This window comes from Eutrema salsugineum, unplaced genomic scaffold (assembly GCF_000478725.1).
Source record: "Eutrema salsugineum unplaced genomic scaffold, Eutsalg1_0 scaffold_3, whole genome shotgun sequence".
Lineage (NCBI taxonomy): Eukaryota > Viridiplantae > Streptophyta > Magnoliopsida > Brassicales > Brassicaceae > Eutrema > Eutrema salsugineum.
Window position 1 is genome coordinate 1,953,585 of NW_006256756.1, and position 14,413 is coordinate 1,967,997.

The window sequence follows — 14,413 nt, forward strand, 5'->3', positions numbered from 1 at the left end:
GCATCCGGCCATCTAGTGAACACAAATATTCCCCATCCCAACTACTCTCGGGTCATGAGCCAGACATCTCCCATCTCAAAACATTTGGGTGTTCAGTATATGTACCCATTGCTCCACCACATCGAACCAAAATGGGACCTCAAAGAAGGATGGGAATATATGTTGGTTTTGACTCTCCCACCATCATAAGATATCTCGAGCCAACCACTGGAGATCTCTTCAAGGCCAGATATGCGGATTGCCAATTCGATGAATCGGTATATCCCTCTTTAGGTGGTGAGACAAACAAGCTGGTCAAAGATCTTTCATGGAATCAAACATCATTAAATTGGCAAGATCCTCGGACTCTAGAATGTGATTCAGAGATCCAAAAGATTATTCATTATCAAAAGCTAGCTAATCAATTGCCAGATTCCTTTGCTGACCCGACCAAAGTAACCAAATCGTACATCCCAGCTTGTAATGCACCAGTACGAATAGCTGTCCCAACGGGACAGACCCAAGTTGCTACAGAGTCTGCACCACGTCTCAAACGGGGCAGACCTCTCGGTTCCAAAGATAAGAATCCCCGGAAATCAAAGAAAGGTGCAATAACCGAAACCGGGATTCCTGCAATATCAGACATAGCCGCGGCTGAGACTCAATCTAATGAACCCTCAATGGAAGTTCGGGACGCCGAATCTCCATGTTCAGAAGATAACAATGAGATCTCCATCAATTACAATATGTCCGGAATACAATGGAATCGAAAAGAAGTCGACTTAAATGCACTCTTTGCATACAAAGTAGCACTTGATGTTGCGCTCACGCAAGAGGATCTAGAACCCACGTTAATAACACAGTGTACACATCGAACAGATTGGCTAAAATGGAAAGAAGCCATAAATGGAGTTAAAGAGTCTCAAACTCAGAAACGTGTTCGGTCCGATCATCCGGACCCCATCACACATCAAGCCAGTGGGCCACAAATGGGTCTTTGTGCGCAAAAGGAACGAACTCGGTGAAGTCGTTCGATACAAAGCATGGCTTGTAGCACAAGGATTCTCACAGAGACCCGGAATCGATTATGAGGAGACTTATTCTCCAGTGGTGGATGCAACAACATTCCGATTCCTCATAAGTCTGGCCATAAGAGAAAATCTTGATCTGCGGTTAATGGATGTTGTAACCGCATATCTCTATGGGCCCCTGGACAACGAAATATATATGAGACTCCCAGATGGCATTGAACTAAAAGACAAAAATGCATCTCGAGATCAATACTGCATCAGGCTGAACAAATCCTTGTATGGACTGAAACAAAGTGGGCGTATGTGGTACAACCGCCTCAGCGATTACCTCATCAAAGAAGGCTACAAAAATGACCCCATCAGTCCATGCATCTTCATCAAGAAGTACTCAAACAAAGGATTTGTAATCATAGCAGTATACGTGGATGATCTAAACATCCTCGGAACATCTGGTGAGATCTCCCAAACAGTCGACTGCTTAAAAGCAGAATTCGAAATGAAAGACCTAGGCAAAACAAAGTACTGTTTGGGATTACAACTTGAGTACATCAAAGGAGGAATCCTTGTGCATCAATCGGCTTATATCGAAAAGGTACTCAAGCGATTTAATATTGACCAGCCCAATGGTAGTTAGAAGCTTAAGTGATGACCCTCTTGGTCCCAAAAAGGATGATGAAGAAATCCTTGGTCCTGAAAAGCCATACCTCAGTGCTGTAGGAGCGTTAATGTACCTGGCTAGTCACACTAGACCAGACATATGTTTCGCCGTGAACCTCCTCGCTCGATATAGTTCATCTCCAACTCAGAGGCACTGGAACGGTATAAAACATCTCCTAAGATACCTTCGAGGTACTCAAGACTTAGGACTCTTCTATACTAACCAAAATAAAGATGGGTTAGTCGGCTTCGCCGATGCAGGATATCTATCAGATCCGCACACTGCCAAGTCTCAAACTGGCTACGTTTTTACGCATGGAGGAACAGCCATCTCTTGGAGATCAATGAAGCAGACACTCACTGCCACTTCATCAAACCATGCTGAAATCCTAGCCATTCATGAGGCTAGTAGGGAATGCGTCTGGCTGCGCTCCATGACTCAGCACATCCGCAGAGATTGTGGTATGGACGAAGACACACAGCCCACGGTGATGTATGAAGACAACGCGGCATGCATAGCTCAGCTCAAGGAAGGATATATCAAAGGAGATCGGACGAAGCACATTCTACCGAAGTTCTTCTCAACCTCAGACTGGCAGAAGGACGGCACTCTCAGCGTTCAGCAGGTCCGATCCAGTGAGAATTCAGCTGACCTCTTCACCAAATCATTGCCTACTTCAACACACCGGAAGCTCGTCAAACAGATAGGAATGTATAGACTTAGAGATCTGCAGTGATGCTACAATCAGGGGGAGTAATGCGTGTTGTACTCTTTTTCCTTCACCATGGTTTTGTCCCACTGGGTTTTTCCTGTTAAGGTTTTAATGAGGCAACATTCCCCAGCGCATTATCGAGATCCCGATTGAGTAGCTGACCCGGTTCACTCGTCCAAGGGGGAGTGTTATAACACATATCATATATGGACTCTTATACCGGCCCATTAGGCCCATCAGAGCATTGTACTTAACCTAGATTCCCTATATACTCTATATATACATTCCAGTGATTAATAAAGTTTCTAAGTTTTCACAACAGATAACAAAATTGAAATGAGTGGAGTTTAAAACTTTCAAAATTTTGTTGTTACAGTCAATTTCAGTTCATATTCCAATTTTCTAGCAAAATTTGGACGATATTTAAATTTCTCCGCTCTTTATTTTGGTTTGGTTTAGTTTATTTACGTTACATATTGTTCATATAATTAACAAAAAAAAAAAATCAGTGAGACCAAAAAAGCGTACAATACAGACGAGTTCGGTTTCTAAACCGGTTTTTAATGTGGTCAATTAGGTTAAACCGAATTGGTCAACGTCCACGGTGTGCTGCCACGTGTAAATCGCATTTACGGCAACACTTCATTTCAATCCTATGTGGCAGAACTGAGAATCAAGATAACACGTGGCAACGTATTAGTGGTTAAAACCATATCCGAGTTATCTAAAGAAGAAGATGAATCAGATAAGGTGTTCATTGTCACATAACCAAAAACACTAGAAATTATAACTCAAACGAAAATCTCCTTTAATCAAATTACCCCAAAAAAAACTAGAATGGCTCAAGCAGTGACTTCGATGGCAGGGTTACGTGGCGCATCTCAGGCCGTTCTTGAAGGAAGCCTCCAGATCAACGGCTCAAACCGTCTGAACATCTCCAGAGTCACGGTTGGGTCTCAAAGAACCGGACTTGTGATCAGGGCTCACCAGAACGAGTCTGTACCGGAAAGTAGTCGCCGGTCAGTGATAGGGCTCGTAGCAGCTGGTTTAGCCGGTGGTTCGTTCGTTAAGTCTGTCTTCGCCGAAGCTCTTTCGATTAAAGTGGGCCCTCCTCCACCTCTTTCCGGTGGTCTCCGTAAGTAAAACTGATCCAATTAAATTTCACATTATGGACTAATCTGTATTTCCTTATCTTCTTTGTTTGGTTTAATCAAATAATTAATTGCTCGTGTTCAATCCTACCGTTCGGTGCTACATTAGTTTAGGTTATTGGTTAAGACGAAATAAAACCATTCTAACCAAATAAAAGTCCGGTTCAGTCGCGGTCTTGTTTGAATCGATTTGGTTTTTTCGATCCGAATAACCTTAAACGTAGATCTACTTGGTTTGAATTCGATTTTGCTGCTTCGGTATTGGTTTTTCAGATCATCCTTAAATTAAATCGGTGTTTTCCTTTTTTAAATCTTTTTTTAGATTTTTTCCAGACATCTCACAAACCGGTCTTAATTAGATTTTTAAACCGAGATCGGTTATGATTGATTGATTTTGACTTTGATTTGTGTGTATGTGTGAGCAGCTGGAACAGATAACTCAGACCAAGCAAGAGACTTTTCATTGGCATTGAAAGACAGATTTTACTTGCAGCCATTGTCACCAACAGAAGCTGCAGCGAGGGCCAAAGAATCTGCTAAAGAGATCATTAACGTTAAGTCATTAATCGACAAAAAAGCTTGGCCTTACGTTCAGAACGATCTCCGTTTAAGAGCATCTTACCTCCGTTACGATCTTAACACCGTTATCTCTGCTAAGCCTAAGGAAGAGAAACAGAGTCTCAAAGAACTCACCGGCAAGCTCTTCCAAACCATCGACAACGTAAGTTTTCTTGTTTTTAGGGTTTTGTTTTCTACCACTTTAATCGACAGCCATTTTATGCACAAGATTCTTTCTAATGTTTGGATCGATCTGAGATTGTTGTTCTTTTCTTGTGTGGAAGCTGGACTATGCGGCGAGGTCAAAGAGCAGCCCGGATGCTGAGAAGTATTACTCAGAGACTGTCTCGAGTTTGAACAATGTTCTTGCCAAGATCGGTTAAAGAAGGAAAGATTTGTTCTGTAATGTATTGTTGTTGAAGCTATCATTATCATTATCCAAGTACTCTGTCTTCTTCCTCCTCTTTCTATCTGATCAATTCGAGTATTTCTAATATCATGAGTCTCAAGATTTAACCAAGTAGTATATCTAGTTTTTTGAAGTTTGGAATTGAAACCAATTCTTGGTCATCATTTTTTGTTTAAAAAACAAATCAAGAAGACAAGAACCAACGATATCGATTTGCCTCTTCCGTTTAGGATTATAAGTTTTTTAAAACATTTGTTATGTTATCAATTAACTTGAGATTACATATCTCTATTGAATAATATATATATATATATATATATATATATATATATATATATCAATTTGGATTCTAAAACTTGCATGATGCATATACATTTCTGGACAACACATTGTCACATACAATAAAAAAAGGTGAATATACAAGATTTCTTATTTTGAAACTGGAAAGTATTCACTAACAAATTGTTCTCGGTGATATTTACTCGTCAAGTCAATTTTAGTTTTTTTTTTCTTCTTCTTCTGAAGTATAGGGTCTTTTGATTCTTTATAATTCATATGTATTTATAATTAATCTAAGTCAAGTATCACCTGAATTTTCACTCCGCATATGTTAACTCAGTAACTCTGATGACGTGCAAGGTTGAATCACACCATGCATCATCATCATATCGTTTCATGCAACATATGTTAAATATATTATTAAATGGGGACAAAGAGTATTTAGACAAATTGATGAATTTATCAATGACAAGACAAAAATGACTTGACATTATTTTTTGTCGTCATATAACGAACAACATATTTTAAAATATATTGTAAAGATAATGAATATAAATGTGATTAGGTCAAAGGGAGAACACTTAAACCATTAACACTTTTCTAAATTTTTCTTTTCTTGTAATCTCTTTGCTTTTTTCTAAGTTTTCTTCCCACTCCACGAGATATTCTCAACTGAAATCAGATTTTAAATTATAAAAAAAAACAATGATTCTAACAAATTTTAGGACATAACGACGAGGGATTAGACCATGGTCCTGTCGTATGATTGGCATGTCCTAAGTCAAATACAAATTTATATATGAGCTTAATTAAGGTTAAACGTCATATGGTTGACCGATATTTCCTTCTTAAAAAGTTTTATCAAACGGGAGTCGCACCCAAAATTTACTTTGATCTCTTAGAAGAAGCTTAACGTACCAAAAATCCACTACTATTATAAATATAATTGAAAATCTTAATCTCTACATCTAATATTTGGTGAGATAATAAATAGTACCTGCTGAATTGGTAACTAAACGAGGCAAGTCAATCATTTCTGACTAACTCATACTCCTCTTGTTTTACCAAAGATATCATTTTGATATAGTTCACACCTATTAAAAAAATGGTAAAAAGTTCTACATTATCCTTTATAAATACACATAACAATTTTTTTCTAATTAATTCATTAAAATAAAAAATTTAAAATGTGGATTATTATTTAATATTGTGCATCGAAAATATAAAATGATAATTTTTGTAAAACAAAAATAAAAGTTTTAAAAATGGCATTGTTTATGAAATGGAAGGAGTACTTGAGTCTTACTGAAAAAAAAAACAAAAAAGAAACTTATAATTAAGTCTTATTGTAACAGAACTCAAAAATATTATTAGTTAGAGATGTTTAGTTTAAGGAATATTTGTTACCTGAAGCCAAATTGACTTAGACCGCGAAGAATTATTTAAAAAAAATCAAGATATGCGTCTATAATAAAAATACACATATAATGATATAATATGAGGTTAGACAACTTAACCAAGTATTTCCATTAACTAAAAGTGGAATTGTGGTTAAGGAGTCAAATCAGATGACATGAGCATACATATATACATATTTTAAAAGTTTTGGGAACATTTCCAAAGTAAAAATGAAGACAAACCCTAAATCCCAAGAGAATTCGATTGGGTGGTAAGACTTAATCCACACAAAACGTACGTTATCTATTAACTAATCTTTTTTTTAATATAATCTATCAACTAATCTTACTTGAATGTCAATAAGTGAATTTTTAATAGTATCTTCATTTATATGGAATCAAATTTTTGTATTTTCCTTTATGCTACTTTTGTCAACAGCTGACCAAATTTGGCTAAGTTTAAAACTGTTCTCGATCGGCTAAGTTTTAAAACTTAATTCTAAATTCCTTTTTTCTCTCCACAAAAGAAAACAGGTTTTTATAGATACAGTTGAAAAATACAGCATATAAAGAAAATTTAATTCAATATACAGTTAAAAAACACAGCTTATAAAGACATTTTGATTCAAAGTACAGTTCTCTAGTACATTGTAATTAATTATTTGTGCTCATATTGTTTATATAATTAAAATTAGAACAAAATCAATTAAAAACAGAAAAAACCATGCAGGAAAAACCAATTTATATAGAAAATATAGACTTTTACTAAATTCCAAATATATATACTCTTTTTTTTTGTTTAATCCATTCCCCTCAAACATCAAAAAAAAAAATGAAATCCTTCCAAAAAAGTAGCTATTCGTGCAATTATTAAACAATAAACTTTTTTAGTATGAATAAACAATAAACTTGTTCATCGTGGACTTTAGTAGTATCATATATAAGAATTCCGATTTTTTAAAACATGCGTCTGTGACTAACTGACTATGTATGATAATTTTCCTGCATTTTAAACAGTATCTGATATTAACTTCATTTTTTAATTTCTGAGCTGTTATAATTTTATAAGTGACAAATTATTTTTTTTGTCAACAAAAACTGATATACATATATTCTTTAAATCAACGTAAACACGAACATATATAAGAATAAGTCCAATAACCTACGCTTTTTTCATTATCATGATCAATATTTAACATATGGTTAACACGGTAGCTAGAAATATTAATTAATGATTATAATATTCCATGCCTACGTATAAATACGATATGCTACAAACAACATGTTTCATGCAACTTCTATCATTTCCAAAGTAAACAAAACAAAACCGAACTTATAATTAAGAACATGACGGGAGAGTTTGAGATCGCCGGAATTTCTACCGGAACTTGGTGGAGTTCGCCAACAAACGCTGAGACCGTATTCTCCGGCTACTCGCTCACACGTCCCACTGAGAATATTAGCCTCGATATCTCAGATTTCGGATGGCAAAACTTCGATAACAAGTTTAACGATCGTAATGATGATTTACTGAACATGTAAGTCCACACGCTTATATTATACACTGATATTAATCTACATGGTTATAATGTTAGACTTTCTTTTATCTCTTTATTTATTTTATGTTTTCTTGAAGACATAATAGTTTCTTCGACGGGTTATTCGATCCTAACGAGCAAATAATATCGGATTCTTGGGCAAAAACTACAATCCCTGACTCAAAATCCGAGCTGCTTGAAAGCCTTCCATTCTTAGATAACACGTTCTTGATCGATTCCGAAGCTGAGTCTTTCTTGGATCATGAGATCAGAAACTATAAGTCTAAGGAGCAAATCACACAAGACAGCAAGAATCTTATTACAAAGGCACGTAACTACGTACTAATACAAATCAAAACCCAAGTACTTTTGTTTGGTTAATATTAAAGTTAATTAACAGCAATATTCTTTCAGAAGAGTGAAGAATCAGAAGAGAACGTTGATGAATATTCACCGCGAATGCTAAAAAGGCCAAGAATCGAGACATTATCTTCATTGCCAAGCTTCAAAGTTCGTAAAGAAAAACTTGGTGATCGAATCACTGCGCTTCAGCAACTAGTTTCACCATTTGGCAAGGTAAATTAAAAAAATTCTTCCATTTTTTTGGTGCGGTTTTGACTTGAACTTTTATTTATTTTAATATAAACTCAAATAATTACATATAATTTCTTTGCAGACAGATACGGCTTCTGTTCTCAACGAGGCTGTAGAGTACATTAAGTTTCTTCAAGAACAAGTTACTGTAAGTTTCAGAATCTTGATTTTCATTTACTATCACAAATTCATAATAAATCATTTAATAAAATAATGCTTTATTAATTAAAATAGGTGTTGAGTAATCCAGACCAGAACACCAGAGGATCTGTTCAACGACAGCAGGTACTTAAAATTAGTTACATGTTAACAACTCTCTTCTTCTTCTTCTTCTTTTTGTCATTTTGCTTGTGATCTCAAGAATCTTTTTCAAAACTAATCATCACCAATTAATGATTCTTGAATTAATTAAAATAGTTTTCAGACAAGAAATCTATCAATACTCAAGAAGAAGAAGAAGAATGTAGTTCTAGAAAACACGTAGATCTCGCGAGCCGTGGGCTATGTCTTATGCCGATCTCAACTACTTACCCGGTGGCTGCAGCCGCGGCTTCGGCTGCAGAGATGAACACTTCTGATTTCTGGAATTTTCCGTTCTCTGTAAACGTGTAAATTAGACAGATACATAAACAAATATTTAAGCTCTCTTCCACATTTAAAAAAGAAAAGAAAGAGAGGGAATCTTGTAAAGTTTGATGTTTTTTTTATATACAGAAATGTAAATGTCACGTAATACTTCAAAGCCGATATTGTTTGTTTGCATTTTACAGATACATTTTCCATATGAATACAATTATACAAAGTAGAATGTACTTTCAGCAAACTAATTATAAACGTAAACGCAAAAACCAAAAGAAGACCTATTATTCGGGTTTGATATTTTTCAAAAATTATTAAAGAAGTAACTAAACATGTTTAAATTTCCAAAATAGTGAATTTCTTAGTGTTTCTCTCATATACAGTATATGGAAATTACGCAAACGAATAAGTTGCGTTTGAAACAATTGAGGTCCAAATAATGTATTTGAGGTTGGTAGATGCTGTGCAAAATGCAAATTAATGTTGTGTTTTGCGTTTTGGGATTGCAGTTCAAGGTTAAAATGAGGCGTGGTTTAATAAAAAGAGTCCCTAAAAATAAATACTGAAATGTGGTCCTCCAAAGTTCAAATTCACACACATAATAAAAAAATAATCAAGCTTTAAAGAAAAAAAAAACAGAGTTCATCATTGTTACTTGTAAAAAAGGAATATAGGTGCTTGCTTATCGCTATTTTTTTTCTGAAAAAAGTTATGTATTATTGTATACGACTTTGGTCTTGGACTATTTTATTTTCCCTTTATGTGGTTTCTGGAACTGTTTAGTTTGACATTGTACATAAATATGGTGAAAAGAACGAAACAACACAGAGATTCTGATCTATGGTCTATAATGATAAACGATTCTTCAAATCTTGGATCTTACTTGCTGAACAAGTTCTCTTCTCAAGATTTTACCAGCAGCAGATTTTGGAACACTACTAATGAAGCTGACTCTTCGTAGTCTTTTGTAAGGAGCAACCTATTTTTTGAAAGCAAATAAAATAACTAATTTAGAGATTTAGAGAAGAAAGATGACACACCAATATAAATTGATTCGAAATAAAGTTATGAAACCTGTTTGGCTATGAACGCTTGAATATCTTCCTCTGTTATTGAGCTATTTGGTGATCGGACAACAAATGCAATTGGAACTTCACCAGCTTCTTCATCAGGTAACCTGCAACATATATACACAGATATTAATGTTTACAGACAATGAGTGCTACTAATGTATTGAATCGTGAATATGACTTACGGGATCACCACAGCGTCTAGTATTTCAGGGTGCGATACAAGAAGACCTTCTAGTTCAGCTGGAGCAACCTGTATATATCAAACCATAAAGATTGCAATCTGGTTCCATTTTCGTGCATTGGAAAGTGACAAGAATGAGAGAGAATTGGGAGATTAAAAGTGACATGCAGTGGTTTGAAGACAAACCTGGAAGCCTTTGTATTTGATAAGTTCTTTGATTCGATCAACAACGAAAAGGTTCCCATCTTCGTTGAAGTAACCAAGATCTCCTGTATGTACCCAACCTTTTCTATCGATTGTTTCTTTAGTAGCCTGAGGGTTATTGAGATAACCTGAAAGAGAATTTGGTTGACATGATTTTCAAACTAAAAGAAGATCTATAAAGGGAATAAAACTGATATAACACTACCTTACCTTTCATCATGTTAGGCCCTCGTACCCAGATTTCACCGAGTTGATTCGGAGGCTGAGATTTTCCAGATTCTACACTTACTATCTGAGCTTCAACACCTGGAGCAAGCATTCCAGCTGAGCCAGAGTTCCGTTTCCCGAGTCTCGGGTCCTCCACAGAGACAATCCCACACGTTTCAGTCATTCCATAGCCCTGAAGATATCACAAACACACACCATTCAAACAATCTACTCATTCTTTATACTAAAATTCTTGGCTTGGTTCTTTACGAGCAAACATCGATTGGATTAGCAAAAAATCACGAAACACAACTTTTTAACATCATCCAAACAATCATCTCAAAAGCCCTCTGCTAAGTTCCACACTTATCTAACAACTATGCTTACTCTGTCTCCTACCAACAAAATTATGCGAAATGCTATACCTTTTTGGCCTGATTCTTTCATGAGCAAAGATCAATGAATTAGCTCACATCTAAAGTTTATATAGAAACTTAGACCCACAGGGGAATGAGTTTCAAGGACCAAAACTAAGAGCAAAGTTTGAAACCAAGGTTCTAACCTGCATAAGCACAACATTGGAGATGTTTCTTCCACACTCCTCCATCAAATCTTTCCCAAGAGGTGCAGCTCCTGATCCAATGTACTTGAGTGAAGAAAGATCATACTTTTTCACAATACTCTGCTTGGAAAGAGCAAGGAACACAGGAGGAACAACCCAGAGCTGAGTGACTCTATACTTCTCGATGTTCTTAAGAAGCGTCTCGAGCTCGAATTTCGCCATGGAGATGACAGCATTCCCTCTCTGGAGCTGGGAATAAGTAATCACGGTAAGCCCGAATACATGGAACATAGGAAGAAAACACAAGAACACAGCATGATACTCTCCCATTAGATCTTGATCCATCGTCACCATTAGAGAAGCTGCGATGAAATTACCATGAGTCAATTCCACGCCTTTGCTTATTCCCGTGGTTCCTGATGAATACAACAGTGCAGCCGTGTCCGATTGCTTGATTTGAACAGTCGGGAGATCTGAAACTGGCTCAGATAGCTCCATCACGTTGTTGAAACTGAGAATTTTCGAATTCGATCCAGGGACCTGCACGGATTCGCCGGATCCAAGTAGCACGATGGGGAGATCAAAACCCTTGATTTTGTCGAACAATTGCTCAACAGAGATGATAATCTTCGGATTAGAATCCTTGATCTGCTTCGAAATCTCACTCGTAGTGTAAAGAGGATTCGCGGTGGTGAAAACGCCGCCGATGGCTGAAACGGCGAGGAAACAGAGAGGGAACTGGTAAGAATTGGGTGCGAAGATCAATACGACGTCGTTTTGTCGAATCCCTAGACGGAGAAATCCATGGGCGAGTCTAGAGACGGCGGATTTGAGCTGAGAGAAGGATAAGGTATCGCCGGAATCGGAGTCGACGAGCGCAGGCTTCGACGGGTAAGAAGAGGTGTTGCGGAAGAGGAAAGAGACCAACGATGTGTTGGGATCTTTGGGAAGAACGAGAGTCGGACGAAGTGATCGGTAAATACCGTCTCTGCCATAGCCGGATTTCTCCATTTTCCGATCGAAACAGGAAAGAGGATAATGTGAAAGTGTGTGATGGAGAGGAAGAGGAAGACGATGACGATGATTCTTCTATTCTGATTTTTCCACGTAAACGTCGAAATGTGTCCAAAAATGACGAAATTGTTGTGAAAACTTAGAAACTTTATTAATCACTGGAATGTATATATAGAGTACATAGGGAATCTAGGTTAAGTACAATGCTCTGATGGGCTTAATGGGCTGGTATAAGAGTCCATATATGATATGTGTTATAACACTCCCCCTTGAACGAGTGAACCGGGTCAGCTACTCAATCGGGATCTCGATAATGCGCTGGGGAATGTTGCCTCATTAAAACCTTACCAGGAAAAACCCAGTGGGACAAAACTATGGTGAAGGAAAAAGAGTACAACACGCATTACTCCCCCTGATTGTAGCATCACTGCAGATCTCTAAGTCTATACATTCCTATCTGTTTGACGAGCTTCCGGTGTGTTGAAGTAGGCAATGATTTGGTGAAGAGGTCAGCTGAATTCTCACTGGATCGGACCTGCTGAACGCTGAGAGTGCCGTCCTTCTGCCAGTCTGAGGTTGAGAAGAACTTCGGTAGAATGTGCTTCGTCCGATCTCCTTTGATATATCCTTCCTTGAGCTGAGCTATGCATGCCGCGTTGTCTTCATACATCACTGTGGGCTGTGTGTCTTCGTCCATACCACAATCTCTGCGGATGTGCTGAGTCATGGAGCGCAGCCAGACGCATTCCCTACTAGCCTCATGAATGGCTAGGATTTCAGCATGGTTTGATGAAGTGGCAGTGAGTGTCTGCTTCATTGATCTCCAAGAGATGGCTGTTCCTCCATGCGTAAAAACGTAGCCAGTTTGAGACTTGGCAGTGTGCGGATCTGATAGATATCCTGCATCGGCGAAGCCGACTAACCCATCTTTATTTTGGTTAGTATAGAAGAGTCCTAAGTCTTGAGTACCTCGAAGGTATCTTAGGAGATGTTTTATACCGTTCCAGTGCCTCTGAGTTGGAGATGAACTATATCGAGCGAAGAGGTTCACGGCGAAACATATGTCTGGTCTAGTGTGACTAGCCAGGTACATTAACGCTCCTACAGCACTGAGGTATGGCTTTTCAGGACCAAGGATTTCTTCATCATCCTTTTTGGGACCAAGAGGGTCATCACTTAAGCTTCTAACTACCATTGGGCTGGTCAATGGGTGAGCTTGGTCCATATTAAATCGCTTGAGTACCTTTTCGATATAAGCCGATTGATGCACAAGGATTCCTCCTTTGATGTACTCAAGTTGTAATCCCAAACAGTACTTTGTTTTGCCTAGGTCTTTCATTTCGAATTCTGCTTTTAAGCAGTCGACTGTTTGGGAGATCTCACCAGATGTTCCGAGGATGTTTAGATCATCCACGTATACTGCTATGATTACAAATCCTTTGTTTGAGTACTTCTTGATGAAGATGCATGGACTGATGGGGTCATTTTTGTAGCCTTCTTTGATGAGGTAATCGCTGAGGCGGTTGTACCACATACGCCCACTTTGTTTCAGTCCATACAAGGATTTGTTCAGCCTGATGCAGTATTGATCTCGAGATGCATTTTTGTCTTTTAGTTCAATGCCATCTGGGAGTCTCATATATATTTCGTTGTCCAGAGGCCCATAGAGATATGCGGTTACAACATCCATTAACCGCAGATCAAGATTTTCTCTTATGGCCAGACTTATGAGGAATCGGAATGTTGTTGCATCCACCACTGGAGAATAAGTCTCCTCATAATCGATTCTGGGTCTCTGTGAGAATCCTTGTGCTACAAGCCGTGCTTTGTATCGAACGACTTCACCGAGTTCGTTCCTTTTGCGCACAAAGACCCATTTGTGGCCCACTGGCTTGATGTGTGATGGGGTCCGGATGATCGGACCGAACACGTTTCTGAGTTTGAGACTCTTTAACTCCACGTTTATGGCTTCTTTCCATTTTAGCCAATCTGTTCGATGTGTACACTGTGTTATTGACGTGGGTTCTAGATCCTCTTGCGTGAGCGCAACATCAAGTGCTACTTTGTATGCAAAGAGTGCATTTAAGTCGACTTCTTTTCGATTCCATTGTATTCCGGACATATTGTAATTGATGGAGATCTCATTGTTATCTTCTGAACCTGGAGATTCGGCGTCCCGAACTTCCATTGAGGGTTCATTAGATTGAGTCTCAGCCGCGGCTATGTCTGATATTGCAGGAATCCCGGTTTCGGTTATTGCACCTTTCTTTGATTTCCGGGGATTCTT

The 14,413-nt window shown here is 37.8% G+C and overlaps 3 protein-coding genes across 3 annotated transcripts; 2 read left to right on the forward strand and 1 right to left on the reverse strand.

Annotated features, from left to right (window-relative positions):
- Positions 1-3,134: 3,134 nt before the first annotated feature.
- Positions 3,135-4,609, forward strand: LOC18014289 (oxygen-evolving enhancer protein 3-2, chloroplastic). Its single transcript, XM_006396560.2, has 3 exons — positions 3,135-3,515; positions 3,957-4,252; positions 4,374-4,609. The coding sequence occupies exons 1-3, from the start codon at positions 3,218-3,220 to the stop codon at positions 4,470-4,472; spliced, it is 693 nt and encodes a 230-aa protein (XP_006396623.1). The 5' UTR covers positions 3,135-3,217; the 3' UTR covers positions 4,473-4,609.
- Positions 4,610-7,518: 2,909 nt separating this feature from the next.
- On the forward strand, positions 7,519-8,910 carry LOC18014360 (transcription factor bHLH114). The gene is given in 7 exon segments (XM_006396561.2): positions 7,519-7,712; positions 7,811-8,039; positions 8,127-8,288; positions 8,389-8,454; positions 8,541-8,591; positions 8,724-8,878; positions 8,880-8,910. Coding segments are annotated over 7 exon segments (885 nt in total). The 5' UTR covers positions 7,519-7,521.
- A 666-nt stretch (positions 8,911-9,576) lies between these two features.
- On the reverse strand, positions 9,577-12,252 carry LOC18014361 (4-coumarate--CoA ligase-like 7). Its single transcript, XM_006396562.2, has 6 exons — positions 11,113-12,252; positions 10,554-10,743; positions 10,326-10,471; positions 10,141-10,208; positions 9,960-10,062; positions 9,577-9,864 (listed from the first exon to the last, which is right to left on the reverse strand). The coding sequence occupies exons 1-6, from the start codon at positions 12,121-12,123 to the stop codon at positions 9,751-9,753; spliced, it is 1,632 nt and encodes a 543-aa protein (XP_006396625.1). The 5' UTR covers positions 12,124-12,252; the 3' UTR covers positions 9,577-9,750.
- Between the last annotated feature and the right edge of the window lie 2,161 nt (positions 12,253-14,413).